This window comes from Lytechinus variegatus, chromosome 17 (genome assembly GCF_018143015.1).
Source record: "Lytechinus variegatus isolate NC3 chromosome 17, Lvar_3.0, whole genome shotgun sequence".
In the NCBI taxonomy this organism is placed as follows: Eukaryota; Metazoa; Echinodermata; class Echinoidea; order Temnopleuroida; family Toxopneustidae; genus Lytechinus; species Lytechinus variegatus.
In genome coordinates, this window is record NC_054756.1 from 10,933,297 (window position 1) to 10,949,587 (window position 16,291).

Genomic DNA, 16,291 nt, shown 5'->3' on the forward strand with positions numbered 1-16,291 from the left:
GGATTAGCTGGTGAGCCCTGTTACCATGATGGTAGTTGCCATAGTGGCAAAGTTACAACAGTTCAAAGTCCTTTATGAAACGGACCCCAGGTGGGTGTTTCATAAAGCTGTTTGCGAGTTAAGAGCAGCTTTAAGAACGACTGGTTCACCTTTCTTGTGGTAAATGTTATAATTGGCGATGATTTAGCGTGTAAGAAAGGATCACCAGTCGTTCTTAATGTCGCTCTTAACTATGAACAGCTGTATGAAACGGCCACCTGGCGATTGTTTACAATTACATTCCATCACTTAAAATGTATGAATTATTCGCTTCCGTGTTCCGTCATTCCCAGGACCTCAATCCTCATCGCCATGGCCGTGTGATATTGGAATGGATGAAACCTTACGTAGCGAGCTTTGAATGGTCGTTGAAAGAGTGTGGTTGACAGAGTGATGTTATCATAATTACCATTATAGGGCTGTAATTGATACCATAAAAGTGAAAGGGAGAAGGGTAGTATTATGTAACGCAAATGAGGAAGTACATCAGGGGACCATTTCATAAAGGACTTGCAACTATTATAACTCTGCCATTATGGGAACTACCATGGTAACAGGGCTCAGCAGCCAATCAGAATCAAGGTTTCCATGGTAGTTGCCATAATGGCAAAGTTACAACAGTTGCAAGTCCTTTTTGTCAGGGAGGGTCTGTAAATGTCTTAATGATAGGACAGGAATAACCAACCGTCTTTAATGGGATTTTAAAAAATGATGTTTTACTATCATCCCCACCAGCCAACATAATTCAGTGGCACAACCAATTGTATCAGAGACTGAAGCTTGATATAGTCGATCAGTCTAAACATAAACTTATTCACGGAGATTTGTGACAAAACAGAATACAGGCGAGTGAAAAGTTTAAAGAATGAAACATAGCCGTCGTCATTGCATGTCGGGATAAAACATGTCTCTGATTGAAATAAAAGTAAAAAATCATGCAATGTAGGTACTTTAATCCAATGAGCGACCACAATCAAGTTTTTATTCTTCCTCCATCCAAAGGGCGTCGGGGTAAAGGTCATTTCTTACATGTGAAAAAGTGACCCAAATAAGCATCGGTATGGATGATGTAGTGTCGAATGATGATTAACACAGAAACAAAGGGAATATCAAATTGGTCTATTATGTCTATAGAAAGATCGAAGTAATTTTCTTTAAGAAATCAAGCTGTGGTTCCCCTTTGTACCGTGCCCCAAATTAACATTCAAAATATTACTAGTTTTCTCATTGAAATAACCGAGTTGCAAGTGAAATTCTCAGGGGGTCTCCCACCAAGCAGGAATTTAGGGGGGGGGGGACATGTCCCCCCCCCCGCTTCCGCCGCCTATGCCACCAAGACTCAGGGTCCACAAGGCTGAGAATTCAATGTTTCTACATCAAAATTATTTTCTGCTTTGCCTAACTTTATAAACCTTACTTTCGGTAACAAAACACATGCTGAATATAAAAGCATGTTATACGTGGTTGACTTATTTGGTTTATTCAATTTTAGATTGAAGATCAGTCTTATTAATGGAAAATCCTTTGATGTTGACGAATGTATGTAATGCTCGGCCTCGTGGACCCTCCATTGAAATTCAACCTACCTTAGACCAGTCACAATCTTCCTCCGATGGGTAAAACCAATCTACATTGTCCAGTGAGTAGGAGATATCATAAGAAATGACAAAATGATTCAGTTCAGCCTGACCCTGGGTGACAACACCAGTCACTAGCATTACTTCTCCAAGATCAACCTGAAATGTAAAATCAGCCAGCACATTAATTGCTACTTGGTGTACCGCTAGTCCTTGCAGCCTAGCAATTGATCAAGATCTGATTTCTATGACTGATTGCATCAGTGGTAGATTCAGGGGGGTGGGGGCACATCCGACCTGTTCCCCCTCCCTTTTGAGACCCATAATCAAAAGTTTTAATTTATATATGCCATTTATACATAAGTTCGCCCCTCCCTTTGGAAAGTGAAAGTTTTTTTTGCCTGTCATATTTTCCTGCGAGAAAATGTGCTCCCTCCTCTGGAAAATCCTGGATCCACTCCTAGTATGATCTATCATAAAAATCAGTCCCACAAACAAAGGTTAGGCTTTTTATGAGACCCTCGGCTGTTGACCTTCCGTTTGGTCTTGACTCAACTGGTCTAATTCTAGTTTGCCTACAACCAGTTAAGTATTTCGTGTGAATGTCATTTCGCCCTTTATCCAATCCATCTTTCGCCCTTTATCCAATTTTTAGTTTTGGGATAGCTATTGCATCTATTATTCACTGATCTATGTTAGTCTATAATATGATTGGACGCACACTTTATGAACAAAAGGTTCATTGGACTAAATGCAATATAATAAGTAGCCATATTAGCAGAGACCAACTGGGCATTAGACTTCACAACAGATTAAGGTTAGGTATCGATCCAAGTGGGAACTTATGAAGACAAAATTGCAAATATATCAAATGTATAAGTCTAAATAGATTTAGTAAATCTGGTTTGAGATTACCCAGGACCAAAATCCAATTGAAACCAGTTGGATTTCCAACTGGTTTCAATTGGTTTCAACCGGTTTCAATTGGTTTTAACTGGAATTTAACAATTTCTAGTTGAAATCAATTGAAACCAGTTGGGCAACTGGAAATCCTAACTGGAACCAGTTGGGCAACTAGAAATTCTAAATGAAACCAGTTGGGTAAATGGATATGACTTCCAACTGGAAATGATTTCTAACTGGAACCAGTTGGGTAACTGGAAATCCTATACTGGAACCAGTTGGGCAACTGGAAATCCTAACTGGAATGAGTTGGGTAACTGGAAATGACTTCCAACTGGAAATGATTTCTAACTGGAACCAGTTGGGTAACTGGAAATCCTAACTGGAACCAGTTGGGCAACTGGAAATCCTAACTGGAACCAGTTGGGTAACTGGAAATGACTTCCAACTGGAAATGATTTCTAACTGGAACCAGTTGGGTAACTGGAAATCCTAAATGGAACCAATTGGGTAACTGCATGGAGATGACTTCTAACTGGAAAGATGGGTAACTGAATTCTAATTGGAACCAGTTGGGTAACTGGAAATAAAACTGGAACCAGTTGGGTAACTGGAAAGCCTAACTGGATCCAGTTGGGTAACTGGAAATGATTTCCAATTGGTTTCCAATTGGAAATTTTCCAGTTACCCAACTGGATCCAATTGAAACCAGTTAATTTGCATATTTTCTGCCAGTGTGCACAGATTAATGTTTTATGAGATTCATCATAATTTACAATGTATCTATTTAATTTTTTTCAATTTGAAGTTCCACACTTTTTTCAGATAAGTGTTTCCAATACTTAGCAGTGAAAACCATGCTCATAAATGTTATAGATTATAATTAAAACAGATTCAAAGATAACTAGTACACCACTAACTGTTACCAAATTACATCAAATAAAAATACATATATTTGAAGAACTCCAATATGAATATATACATATTAAAGTCTATATTTTATCAATGCCCTTTACATTGGTATTAATAGACAAATAAAACTGCTTCTGTGTTGGCATGAGCAATAGTTAGTGCAAATGCTAATTAATTTGTAACTAATTAAGTTCATTCCAACTGGAAGTTCCAATTGGATCCAGTTGGAAAACAATTGGTTTCAACTGGTTCCAGTTGAAAACCAGTTGCCTCCAATTGGTTTCAACTGGAACCAATTGAAACCAGTTGCCTCCAATTGGATTCAACTGGTTTTAATAGGGAAATTGGAACAACTGGAACCAATTGAAAACCAATTGAAACCAATAGCCAACTGGTTCCAGTTGCCCAATTGGTTTTAACTGGAACCAGTTGGCAACTGGTTTTCAATTGGAACCAGTTGTTCCAATTTCCCTATTGAAACCAGTTGGCCAACTGGTTTCAATTGGTTTTGCTCTAATTGGTTTCAACTGGATTTTGGTCCTGGGTATTTGGAAAGTAGCCCAACAAAGTGAATAGGGCTATGTACAAAATTTTGGGACTCGGTAGTAGAGAGACTAACTCTTGAATGGGAGGCTTTGGGTTATATCCCGGCCGTCCGAGTTGTGCCAAATTCTTCAAGAAATAGAACCCCCTGCCTTCCAGCTTGGCGCTCCACATTAGACCATGAAGGGTGATGATAACATGTTATGCAGGGCCCGCTGGTAGATCAGTTTTATAAGTGAATCGTCTAAACTGGGCAATTAAATAAATATTCATCATCAGCATTATATTATTATTATTACCTTAATCCATGCATTTTCTTTCCCGATCTTCGTTTCATCAGGCAACCATGCTCCTAAGCTAGTGTTTGTTGCCATATGATTTAATCTTCCATGATGAGCTTCTGTGCCTGGCTTGGCCACAGAGGAGGCAGTCATACTGGAATCCGGGACCCGGCCATCTTCCACACCCAGGCCCTCTCCACTGAGAGTTCTGCAACCAACTTGACCCTTGATATTCATGGATGCTATAATGTAGAATTAAGGGGACACGGCTCACTGACATGGCAGAACCAGGATTTTGAAAAATAGGGATGCAAATAGCATATAGGAACATACATGGGACAAATACAATGATATTCTTAGATTAAGCTACATGATGTTCAATGGGCAACTCTCATAAAATGGAGAGGGAAATCTCTTGCGACCAGCCTGGATCCACAATTGGTATTATGCTCCTTGAGAATGGTCTTGACCTCGAGTGTCGTTATAGTGGTTTTGTCCTAGGATGCCTGATGAGGCCGCGAAATAATTTTTGAAAAATAAGGACAATAAGCCAGTAGATCTAATATTAAACAAAGAAAATTTCTAGTGCTTTACTATTCAAACCTCGCCTTGGTCTCAGAGGTCTGTAATCTTTCACATCAGGCAATCAGTCTTTGGTCTCCGTCAGTTCTTGGTCTTGTACAGTCGGTCCTTGGTCTGGGACAGTCAATCCTTGTTCTTGGGCAGTCAGTCCTTGGTCTCAGATATTCAATCATTGGTCTCGGACAGTAGTGTAGGTCTCTGCAACGGGCATCGGAACATGTAAAACATGAATTATTCATGTCCAGACTTAGGCAGATTGACCTGTGTATATACCTGTTGTGTTTGAAAGAGGTCCAAATCCTAGGAGTTCTACCCGGAGACCTCCCATCATGATCTTGTACATTAAATAAACGGATGCTGTCCTGGGTTGGATGCGAACCAAGCGCGCCAATAATGGTATCTCGAATACGTGAGTCACGGGGCTGTCCGAATCGTAATTCCCAGCAAACGCCTGGAAACAAACACAAATCACTGATTTGTGAGCAACTTTTCATATTTGGGAAGTATTTAAATATGGCTTTGGATTTCATTGGCTTCAAATTTTCGATTTGAAACCCAAAGAATTTGATATACGAAAAAAAAGGAGACTAAAAAAGAAGAAGTTAACCCCCACCATCATGCATAGAAATACAAACTGGCGTGACAATCTTTATTTTGTGAAATGTTTCTTTCAAGAGTCTTGTTGAATTTATCATTATTCTTCTTCTTATTATTTCTTTTTTTTTTGGGGGGGGGGGAGGGAGCCACAATCATAGGCCTATTATCTGAATATCGTGGTATCATTATGTTCAATCTTTTTCAATCGTCAAAACAAGAATCATTCGCCAATTATACGTTTGAATACCTGAATATCATCGTTGTTCATATAATAGTCCCAGTGGATGCTGTCCCGACTTGATGCTACAGTGAATGACGTCACATGTCTTGTACTTTTTGGCTTTCCTTGTGTAACGATGGCGGTGATGATGAAGATCGATTCAAACTTAATTTCAAGCCATTGGTTCACGTCGTAATTTCCGGAGGGAAGCCAGGCCGATTCTCCATTTAGACGGGCTTCATGGCTGCAGACACGGGGGCTCAAGCAACCGGATGCGGTAATTGCCGAGTCGGGAACTGCGCCACTCTCCAGTCCAAGAGGGTGGCCAGGCGGGTTGCAACGGGAAACTATTATTGTGAAGAAAAGGATGAACGTTTTAATGAGGATCTGCGGATTATTGTGGATCGAAGAGTAAACGGTTAATAAGATTTTCCATGGTCTGCATCAGAATTAAACCCAACTGAGCACACAGTATGAGAATGTGCAGATATTTCAATTTTTGACAACATCTACACGCAGCCACTAAAATTCTGAAGGCATTACCCTGACATCGCGGTCCTCGATTCATAAAATTTGGATTTGTAGCATCAAGCCATATTGATTATTAAAATATGGGAGAGAAATAATAGCTCGTTTAGTTACATCTATAACCTGGAACTGTCAAACAGTCTATTGTTCACGCATGATACACTCCACGGCGTTCCCTGATGTACACCGATACTCTTTAATTCCAGATAGGATATAAAAATAGCTTTAACTTTTTGAATGCCTGATCTATATACGTACTCAAAAAAACCTCTCCATTTTTCAAAATCTTTGTTGATATATTAAACGACATTTGTGACATGGAATTTCATCTATTCCAGGCAACATTCGTTGTCATTGACATTATATTGAATATTAAGTGAATGCTATACAGAACACAGCCTCGTCATATCACTCAGAAAGAGCAGTTGTAAGGATAATGTCATGAAGATTCTACAGACGGAATGTACGTATACCGAACAGACAGTTCACATATGTGAAAAAAAGGAACTGAGTGAACAACATCGTTCACCGAGCTACCCACTACAAAGACATCATAATAGATTCTCATTCAATCCCGCATGCATACTTGGTGTTACTTAATGGACGAAAATCTCTAAGTTATCTTATCAAGGAAGAATCATTATTTTGGAAATTTCACAAATCTCCTAAGGACTTAATAATTAAAGGTCAAGTCACCTCATAAAAATGTTGATTTAAATGACTAGAGAAAATCAGACAAGCATAATGCTGAAAATTTCATCAAAATCGGATGTAAAATAAGAGAGTTATGACATTTTAAAGTTTCGCTTATTTTTCACAAAATAGTTATGTGCACAATTTAGTCACATGCAGACGAGAGAATCGATGATGTCCCTCACTATTTCTTTGTTTTTTATTGTTCGAATTATACATAATTTCAATTTTTGAAGAATTGACAATAAGGGCCAACTTTGCTGAACCATGTTAAGCAATCGTAATTCAACAAGTTCAGGGAGAGATAAAACTTTGTTTCACGGGACAATAAGGAGAAAATTAGAATATTTTACATTTCATATAATAAAATACAAAAGAAATAGAGAGTGAGTGATGTCATCATGTCCCTCATTTGCATACTGACCTGGAATTGCATATAACTGTTTTGTGAAATTAAGCGTAACTTTAAAATGTCATAGCTTTCTTATATTACATCCGATTTTGATGAAATTTTCAGTGTTATGCTTGTTGGATTTTTCTCTTTTCATTCAAATTAAATTTTTGTTGGGGTAGACTTGTCCTTTGAGAAGGAAATGAAGAGCTCACCGGGACAGCATACAACTGCCACACTTTCATCCACTCTGCCATGTTTTGGCTCTCCGGATTGCCAGCAGTCGGTGATATCAGTAGCATCGGGAAGACACACCACTGATGCAGTTTCAGTCACGCCTTCGGGGAAAGCAGTTCCGTTTTCCTCTCCCCCGACGGTAGCATATACACCTAGGCCGGTGAAATATAATGCTTGTTAATGATAGACGAACCTACAGACTGGCTTCATGCGAGTCAAATATTGTCAGGCATTCTCTCTCCATTATCTAACAATTATTTATGAGTTCCCCTACAGAGGAACGAAATCCTGAACCTTACTCTAAACCTAACATAAAACACTATTTCAACCTGAACCATACATCTTAGAAATCCCGGAGAAAGTGTCGCAGGAGCAAAATTAATGTCGTGTCACAGGGGCGGAAATCTCTCCCAAAAGGTAAGGGGACAAGCAAGGGGCTGGAAAATTTAAAAAGCAAAAAAAAAAAGGTTATCATCCCCAAATTAAGGTCACTTCGACGAAAATAAATTTGACAAGCAAAAAAAAATGTTATCATCCCAAAAGTAAGGTCATCCCGTCCTTAAATAATGTTTTATTTCGATTTTGAATGATGTATTTCTTACCATCATGAAAGACCACAAATAGTAGGGGGCATTTGATATTGTGTCCCCCTACTATTTTGAGTAGGGGGGACACGTCCCCCCTGGGATTTCCGCCAATGTTGTGTCAGCGTATACAGGTATACAATACTCAGACGAAATCAACAGAGACCAACAGTATGCTTCATTAGTATGTGGAGAACATTTATTATTGGTGGTTTTGCAATGTTAATGGCATACATACCTCCAAAACCGAGATATTGACACACAAGATGAGATGAGCTGCTGGTCCAATGTTCTTGGTGAATGCGCATGTATTTTGTGGGATTTGAGTTGGTTGCAAAAGCGAGGAGTCTTTCACTGAAACGTCCCTCATGAAATTTAATGGCGCGGATGAACATATCTGTAATATACAATACACCGTTGTTCAATCAGAGCAATCAAAGTGGATCAGGTTTTCTTTATTTTATTTTTTTCAGAAATCCGGAGTATTTCATGTTTATCATATTAAACGAGACGGCCTTCAGTATGCGCTATGTAAATGTTTTACTAGTGCTATTATTTGCATTATTCACCCATGGCAAGAAGATAGTTTGCACTTTAACTGCATATTTCCAGAAAATATAGAACTGTATAGCTCTACTTTATAATAGTGGGTGGTATGTTATGACCTACATCGTAATTCATTGTCTTCTAACCTGGAACCCTCGTACATGTACCATTTTCACACTTCTCCCTTAATAGCATAATTTTCCAACCTTCTTCATACCTCGACTGTTGAGGTTCTTCATACCTCGCTTGTAAACACTCTTCACCTTCTCTCTTACCAGGTAAATTTTTTTCCTTTCTTTCCATTCTTCCTTATCTTCCTTAGATTTCCCCTTGCCCCTCTCACACTTCCTCCTTTAACTTCCTCAAATTTTCCTCTTATCCTTTTACTACTCTTCATTTATCCTCATTGAATATTTTTGTTTCTTCCTTAACATCCTTACCCTTCTCACACCTGTCACCACGGTAGCCATCTAAGCAGGTACACTTAAATCCTGTCCCAGCCTCCGTACACTTCCCTCCATGAAGACAAGGATTCGAGTGGCATGCTATAATGCGAGAAACGAATTTGAAGCGTTACGAACTTACTAGGGACTTTTCGCACATGCAATGGGGACGGGCTTAAGAACACAGGAAATGCATCGAAAATACACATCAAATGACAATGAACAGCTCGGAGAAATTGAATAGACCAGGTGAATAGAATAATACACCAATGAACACTACTTTGAATGCATATTTTAGCATGTTGCACAATTTACTTGGCAAACTGTGAAATACCAGTCGTTCGTGGATGCATCGTTGTTTTTTTGTGGATGTAAATGAAAACGACAATTCAAAAGAATATATGAATAATCAAGACATCAAACTTCGGGCTTATCTCATAAGATTTTAAACCACCATGTCACTTTAAAACAAATGACCTTCTTCTGATCATGCGTAGAATCTTTTGATCATGCGCAGAAAGGAACTACGAACTGGCTTATTCAGCAACTCCTGACAAAAAACTGCTTTGTTATGAAGGACAATTGACAATTCCTTTTCTATGTTTCCAAGGTGTCGTTCCTCTTGGATGCAAAAGCTTCCTAGTGAAACTAAACACTGAATAATCAGATGTACCAACAAAAATGACTACACTCAATCATCTTATCACTTCTTTTGCCACTTGTTCTACACCCACCTCGTCTACATGGCTTCATCTCCTCAGGTCTAATCGTAGTCATGTACAACCAGTTCTTATACTAACCATTTGGCCCAATTGCCCAATTTAGCCAATTTATCTGTCTAATTTCAAGACGGGCTATATGCGTTCAATATGGATTTGGTTTATAACCACTTGGTATATTATACATGATAAGTCGAACTGTTAATGAACCAAATGCTCACTCGACAAATTTGAATATAATGATTACGCGAAATGGAAAGCAGGCCACATGGGCATTAGGGAAAAATACATGAATATTGGAATAAGAGAGCATTGTAACACATGCATGCTAAAACAGATAGTAATTATATACCCAACATTGGGTAAAAAGAGGACATGCATGTTTGCTGGGTAATTTTTACCCCTCAATATTGGGCAAAATGCATGTTTGAAGAGTAAACTTCAACACAACATTGCGTAAAATTTACGAATATTTGGTATCTTTTTACCCAACAAACATGCATGTTTCCATTTTACCCAATATTTTTGGTAAACCCTTTTTTGGAGTGTAGACCGCATGATATGGGTTTAACTATGTTATATTAGACCATCTAGATAGTAGACCAACTGCTTGTGGACAAAGTTAAAATAAAACAATTTAGGCGTAACTGTTTGAGAGCGGATCACCTTGCATGGGCTCACGCATGATTTTAATGAACGTAAGCCTTGTAAACGGATTTCATCTATTTCAAAATGTATTTTAGTCAGTTATGATTATTGTCAAAAGATATGTATTTACATAGATTTGGCTTTATTTGAGATAGATAGCTGTGATTTACTGAATAAACTCATCGATGTGAATTTGTGGCATATAGCTGATTTTTTATTAAGTTACATTCATGGAAAGCATATGAAACACTTTTACAACTAATTATAATTGGAAAAAAAAATCAATTTCCGACAATCTTATTTCTTGGCATCGTTATCGTGGTGATGTGGAGCAATATTAAACGTGAAATCACATCCATTTTGTAAACAAAATATTTCATCAATATCACCATCATTGAGTACAGTTTTACTGGCATAGAAAACATCTGCCACATTACAAAGATTATTAAGTATTCCACATGGAAAGGAACTCACAAGGTATGACACAGTACACCCCATGAGTATCTTCTGGTACTGTTAGGAGCCGTTGTAATTTTCCAGATAGATCGCTGGTTTGTATAACATCTGGAATGAGCTGAACTTCTTCCACATCTTCCAAAGTCAGTGTCGGACATGAAATCAAAGCCACGCTTGAACATGTTGAACATATTAACGCTGCCAGAATAGCTTTCAAAAGCAAGATTGTCAAAAAGCATTGTTACATAGTTGGATTCCATTTCAAAAGGGGCTAAATCGAAAACCGTTTCATTCCAAAATCAGCTATCCTCTGCGGCAATATAGTTATTTTTTAATTGAAATAACCGAGATCATCAATACTATGAATGAAAATTAGTAAATAAATTTATCAAATTTCACCAATTTGTATCGGATCAGTTTGGAATTGAAACATGAAAAATAATCTCCGTCTCAAGACAAGAACCAATTCTCAAATTTTCCCTTAAAAATATAAACAAATGACCTTCAGAATAAACGTAAAACGTACATTGCTATCAATAATGATATTAATCATGAATGTTACATGTCTATAGTTTGAACGTGTTTTAAAGACATACATGTACGTCAAAGGTTCCATTCTAAAGGGAAAAATCTATGGCCATCAAAAGATATATCAAAAAAAATCAAATGAAATTGTAAGAATGAAAAATATTAATGCATTAAAAACAATCGTCCCATCAACATGATCAAGTAAATCAAAACAAGATAAGTGGATAAAGGAAACGTGATACATTTTAAACTCTAAATTTTCTATAAAAAATATATAACTGACAACAAAATCCCCCTGCTTTCGTTTAATGTGGATCTACATCATTTGGAACAAAACTTTTCATACTGTATTATACTCGTAGCGTAAAATTACTCTTCTTACAAGAATATGTTGCAAAAGCTATTAATATTTTCATGTTATAACATGAAATCATAAATGTACATTGTGGAGCGTTGTGGCCCAGTGGATTAGTCTTTGGACTTTGAAACAGAGGGTCGTGGGTTCGAATCCCAGCCATGGCGTAATTTCCTTCAGCAAGAAACTGATCCACGATGTGCAGCACCCGACCCAGGTGAGGTAAATGGGTACCGGTAGGAAGTAATTCCTTAAGAAGCTGTGTGCGCTATGAACGCCTAGCTTAGCCGGGTAATATAGGAGCGCCTTGAGCACCTAACAAGGTGGAAATGTGCGCAATATAAATATCCTATATTATTAATAACAGTATAGTTCTAATTCGCTACTCATCATGCTCATGTAAATCTATATAGTAGGCCTATACGAAGTCACAGCTGAATAGATTTCATTTGTTAGGTCTGTCGTGGTTTTTATATATGTTTATCGAAATTTCTTTGAAAAAAAATACTTCCAGCCCGGCTTTTAGTAATTAATGGTTAATGGATTATAAAATTGTACAGTGGAAATAATATTATAGTTGGTTTCATTATGGAATATACCTTTATTCATCGTCATAATGTAAAGTAAAAAAAAAAGAAATTAACAATGTATTAACGCCAAAATATTGGCCACTGCAAAAAATAGGTACCTTTAATCAAATGCTCTCTCTCTATCATAACTATATGATATATATGTTAATTAGATCTAAATGTAATAAACACGATCTTCAGTGATATATATTGGTTAAGTTGTATTCTGATTGAATTTACCTGTTTGTAGAAAAATATGGGTGATGAATAAATGACGTTTTCGGGAGTATTTCTGCAAGATAATAGAAAACCAATAGATTTAGACATATGTGAATAAGATTTACAGTGTTAAAAAAGATGAAAAGGAAACATTGAAACTGAAAAATCAAGAAAATATGATGACAAAGTGTGTGTGAGTGTTTGTTTTTGTGTATGAGAAATATAGTTAGAGAGATTGAGAGTCAGAGAGATAAAAAAAATAAAACAGAGATGGTTATGGACGGAATGAGAGAGAGAGAGAGGGGGGGGGGGGGTGGGGACTGGATGAGATACGGTAAAAATAAATTCAAGCAATCGAAAAGCGAGCCAACAACGCAATGTTGGAAATTTTCATATAAAAAAATCGAGCAATTAACTGCATCATAAATATAGAAAATATCTTAGTTGCGTATCCCCGCCATTTTTTGCATTCAAGTGAATGCAAAATGTATTAGAATCTAAATTTTATTGATATAAACATATACCCTTTTTTATAATCTTTATACAGGATAGATATGTCCGAATAATACACTGTTTTGCAACATGGTCCTGTAGACATAAAAAAGATATAAAAAATACAGACAAAACGCATAAAACAATTTAAATTCAGATATAGTATAGAAAAAGACTGAGTGACAAAGGTATTAAGAAAACATATGTATAGATTAAGAAACAAGAAATACATGTGCATTGGTCGATAAATATTGAATTCTAAATCGAAGAAAAGACCTACATGGAGAGCGGAGAGAGTGTTAAGAGAAGTGTAATTTCCTGTATTTTCCTTTAAAACTATCAATTGAATTTGCATTTTGGAGTTCCGAATTTAAGCCATTCCGCACATTTCCTCCTGCATATCTTAAACTATTCTTTAAAAACTGAATGCTCGGTTTGGGTAAAACAACGTCAAGCGAATTTGCAAATCTTGTATTCATTGGATGCCTATCAAAATCCATATCAATTGAATTACATAAACGTACTGGAGCATTTTCATGGATACAGTTATACCAAATACATGCAAAAAACTAATTAGGTCTTTTTTCTCTAAAACCTGCCATTTCAATCGCTTAATAATGTAAATACCATTGTGAGTATAATCAATATTATTTTCTACAATTCTTGCTGCTCTCTTTTACATAATTATATTCAGATTCATACCAAACGTCAACGAGCTCAAATGAAATCATGAAAACAAAGATTATTACCTCCATTCCGGATTTCACTCAGATTATTCGTTTTTGTCGTTCGATGTAGCCTGTTGTTGTGATTGAGAAATCTCTCTTTGAACTTGTTTCCTTTCCTTCCACCCTTTTAATGTCCATAAAAAATTGGACTGACAGCAACAAAATTCCTATAGACTGAGTCCGGTGTCACCATGGCAACCAAACACAGAATTATAAATCAAGGGATACCTGATTTATATTAATATTTCAAGTGAAATCACCATGCTAGCTACCCTCGGTCACTAAATTGATCGGATAAAATTCACTTTTGTCACGGTTGATCTACTTTTTTCACATCTACTTTACCCACCTCACTTCTAACCAACCATTGTGCAATGATGAAATTAACAAGAAGCATACTGTATATGAAGAGTTTTATTCCACAAGGAGCTAAATCCAATTATAGCGTTTTCTGTAAATAAAGTTTTTTGAATTCACCACATTCCCTGATCCACAACTGATTTATTTTGATATATATGATAGTTCTATCATCTTAGATAAATTACATTGTTTTAAAAAAAAATCAAGCATTCATGATTAATTTTTAAAGATTTTTTTGAAATTTTATTTTTAAATGGATTGAGCTCCTTTTAGAAAAAAAACCTCAGTTGAAGATTCATTTTTGCCAATTTATATAGTTTGATATTGGAAATTGAACATAAAACACAAGAATATTGGGAAAGAGTACATTTTACATCATATCCAATGTTATTTTGAAAAGGAAAAAAGAAAATATTTTCCATCTTTTGCTTTACTTTTTGATGTTGAAGGAGCTAAATCCAAAATAAAAATATTCATAAAAATAGTATTATTTCACTCAGAGGGTATGATAAAAAACTACATACACGTACATGTAATTTTAAAGATTTTTAAACTCCCCCTGGTTAAGAAGTTTTTGATGTTTGTATAATGGGGACTTAATTTTCCGTTGAGTATGTATGAAAAAAAATGTCCCTAAATTATAAAGAAATTATCAAATAGGGGAACAAACAAAACGAAACAAAAACAATCTAGGGGGTTATGTGTGTGTGTGTGTATGTGCGTGCGTGCGCGCGCGCGTGTGTGTATTTGGGTGTGTGTGTGGGGGGATGGGTGAGGGTGACTTTATCCGTGTACATATTTGTGTTTATACATGCAGGCAATCTAGAGTAGGCCATATAAAAATGATTTAGTTGTGATCATTTATGTTCCTATACTATCATCATGATCATTCAATGTAATTTGATTGCATGGGCTTCTCAAGCGCCATCTCATGTTCTGTTTTTAAATCAAATTATCAAACTTATAAGTTGTTAGTTTATCAGTTAAAAAAAATAATCGGTTAATGCAGAATATAGTTCTACGAAGTTGTCGGCAAGGGGGGGTGTTACATTAAAACCAGACGAGAACTTGATATGAAAACTGACTATCATCATCATCATCATCATCATCATCATCGTCATCGTCATCATCACCATCACCATCATCATCATCATCGTCATCGTCATCGTCATCATCATCGTCGTCATCGTCATCATCAACATCATCATCATCAGCAGCAGCAGCAGTAGCAATCATCTCAGACATGTTTGGTGCTTATTGCACGAGCAGAAACCCATTGTTTTAAATTAAATGTTACATTTTTTAGGAAAGAAAATTAGTTTACTTTTGTTTGAGAGCAGAAAGGTATTTTTCTTGAATATCAAAGTTTACAATAAAAATAACCTGGCTAGTGAGTCTGTAGTGTTAACTTTAGAGGTACACGACCTATTTCATGTTTATTTTCCCCCTTTTTAAACTTCTCAAACTTAAAGGGATGGTCCGGGCTGAAAATATTTATATCTAAATAAATAGAGTAAAATTCACAGATTGAAATGGTGAAATTCATCAAAATCGTAAAACAAATAACAAAGTTACTAAATTTTAAGGTTTATCAATATTTTGTGAAGACAGTTATGTGTACGTCGTCATGAATATTCATTAGATGGGCTGATGATGTCACATCCCGACTTTCCCTTTTCTTATGTTATAACATGAAATCATAAATGTTTCATTTTTTTCATACATGTGTACATGTTGTGTTTCCATTATGATGAAATATGTTGCAGCAATAAATAAGTAATGCACTTAATCAGTTGTCAATCCAATAGTTTTAGTTCCTGGTAGTTTGAATAAACCCAATTCTGCATAATAAAATACAAAGAACAAGCGGGGATATGACATCATCTGCCCACCTAATGAATACTCATAAAGACATGCCTCGAACTGTTTCACCGGAATAATGCAAATCCTTAAAATTCAATAACTTTATTTGTTATCCGATTTTGATATAATTTTCAGCATTTTGCTTTGTGAATTCTGTTCCATTTATTGAGATATAAATATTTCCAGCCTGGACTATCCCTTTAACAAATAACTCCTACTTTTTGTTTAATCGAATTTTAAATAAGTCTTTATACCGTCATGCTTATAGGTTTACAGTG

The 16,291-nt window shown here is 36.3% G+C and overlaps 1 protein-coding gene across 1 annotated transcript; it reads right to left on the minus strand.

Annotated features, from left to right (window-relative positions):
* Positions 1 to 171: 171 nt before the first annotated feature.
* Positions 172 to 11,097, minus strand: LOC121431085 (lactadherin-like). The gene is made up of 9 exons (XM_041628566.1): positions 10,918 to 11,097; positions 9,074 to 9,178; positions 8,326 to 8,484; positions 7,482 to 7,655; positions 5,682 to 6,001; positions 5,111 to 5,288; positions 4,274 to 4,497; positions 1,626 to 1,775; positions 172 to 458 (listed from the first exon to the last, which is right to left on the minus strand). The coding sequence occupies exons 3-9, from the start codon at positions 8,480 to 8,482 to the stop codon at positions 303 to 305; spliced, it is 1,359 nt and encodes a 452-aa protein (XP_041484500.1). The 5' UTR covers positions 8,483 to 8,484; positions 9,074 to 9,178; positions 10,918 to 11,097; the 3' UTR covers positions 172 to 302.
* Between the last annotated feature and the right edge of the window lie 5,194 nt (positions 11,098 to 16,291).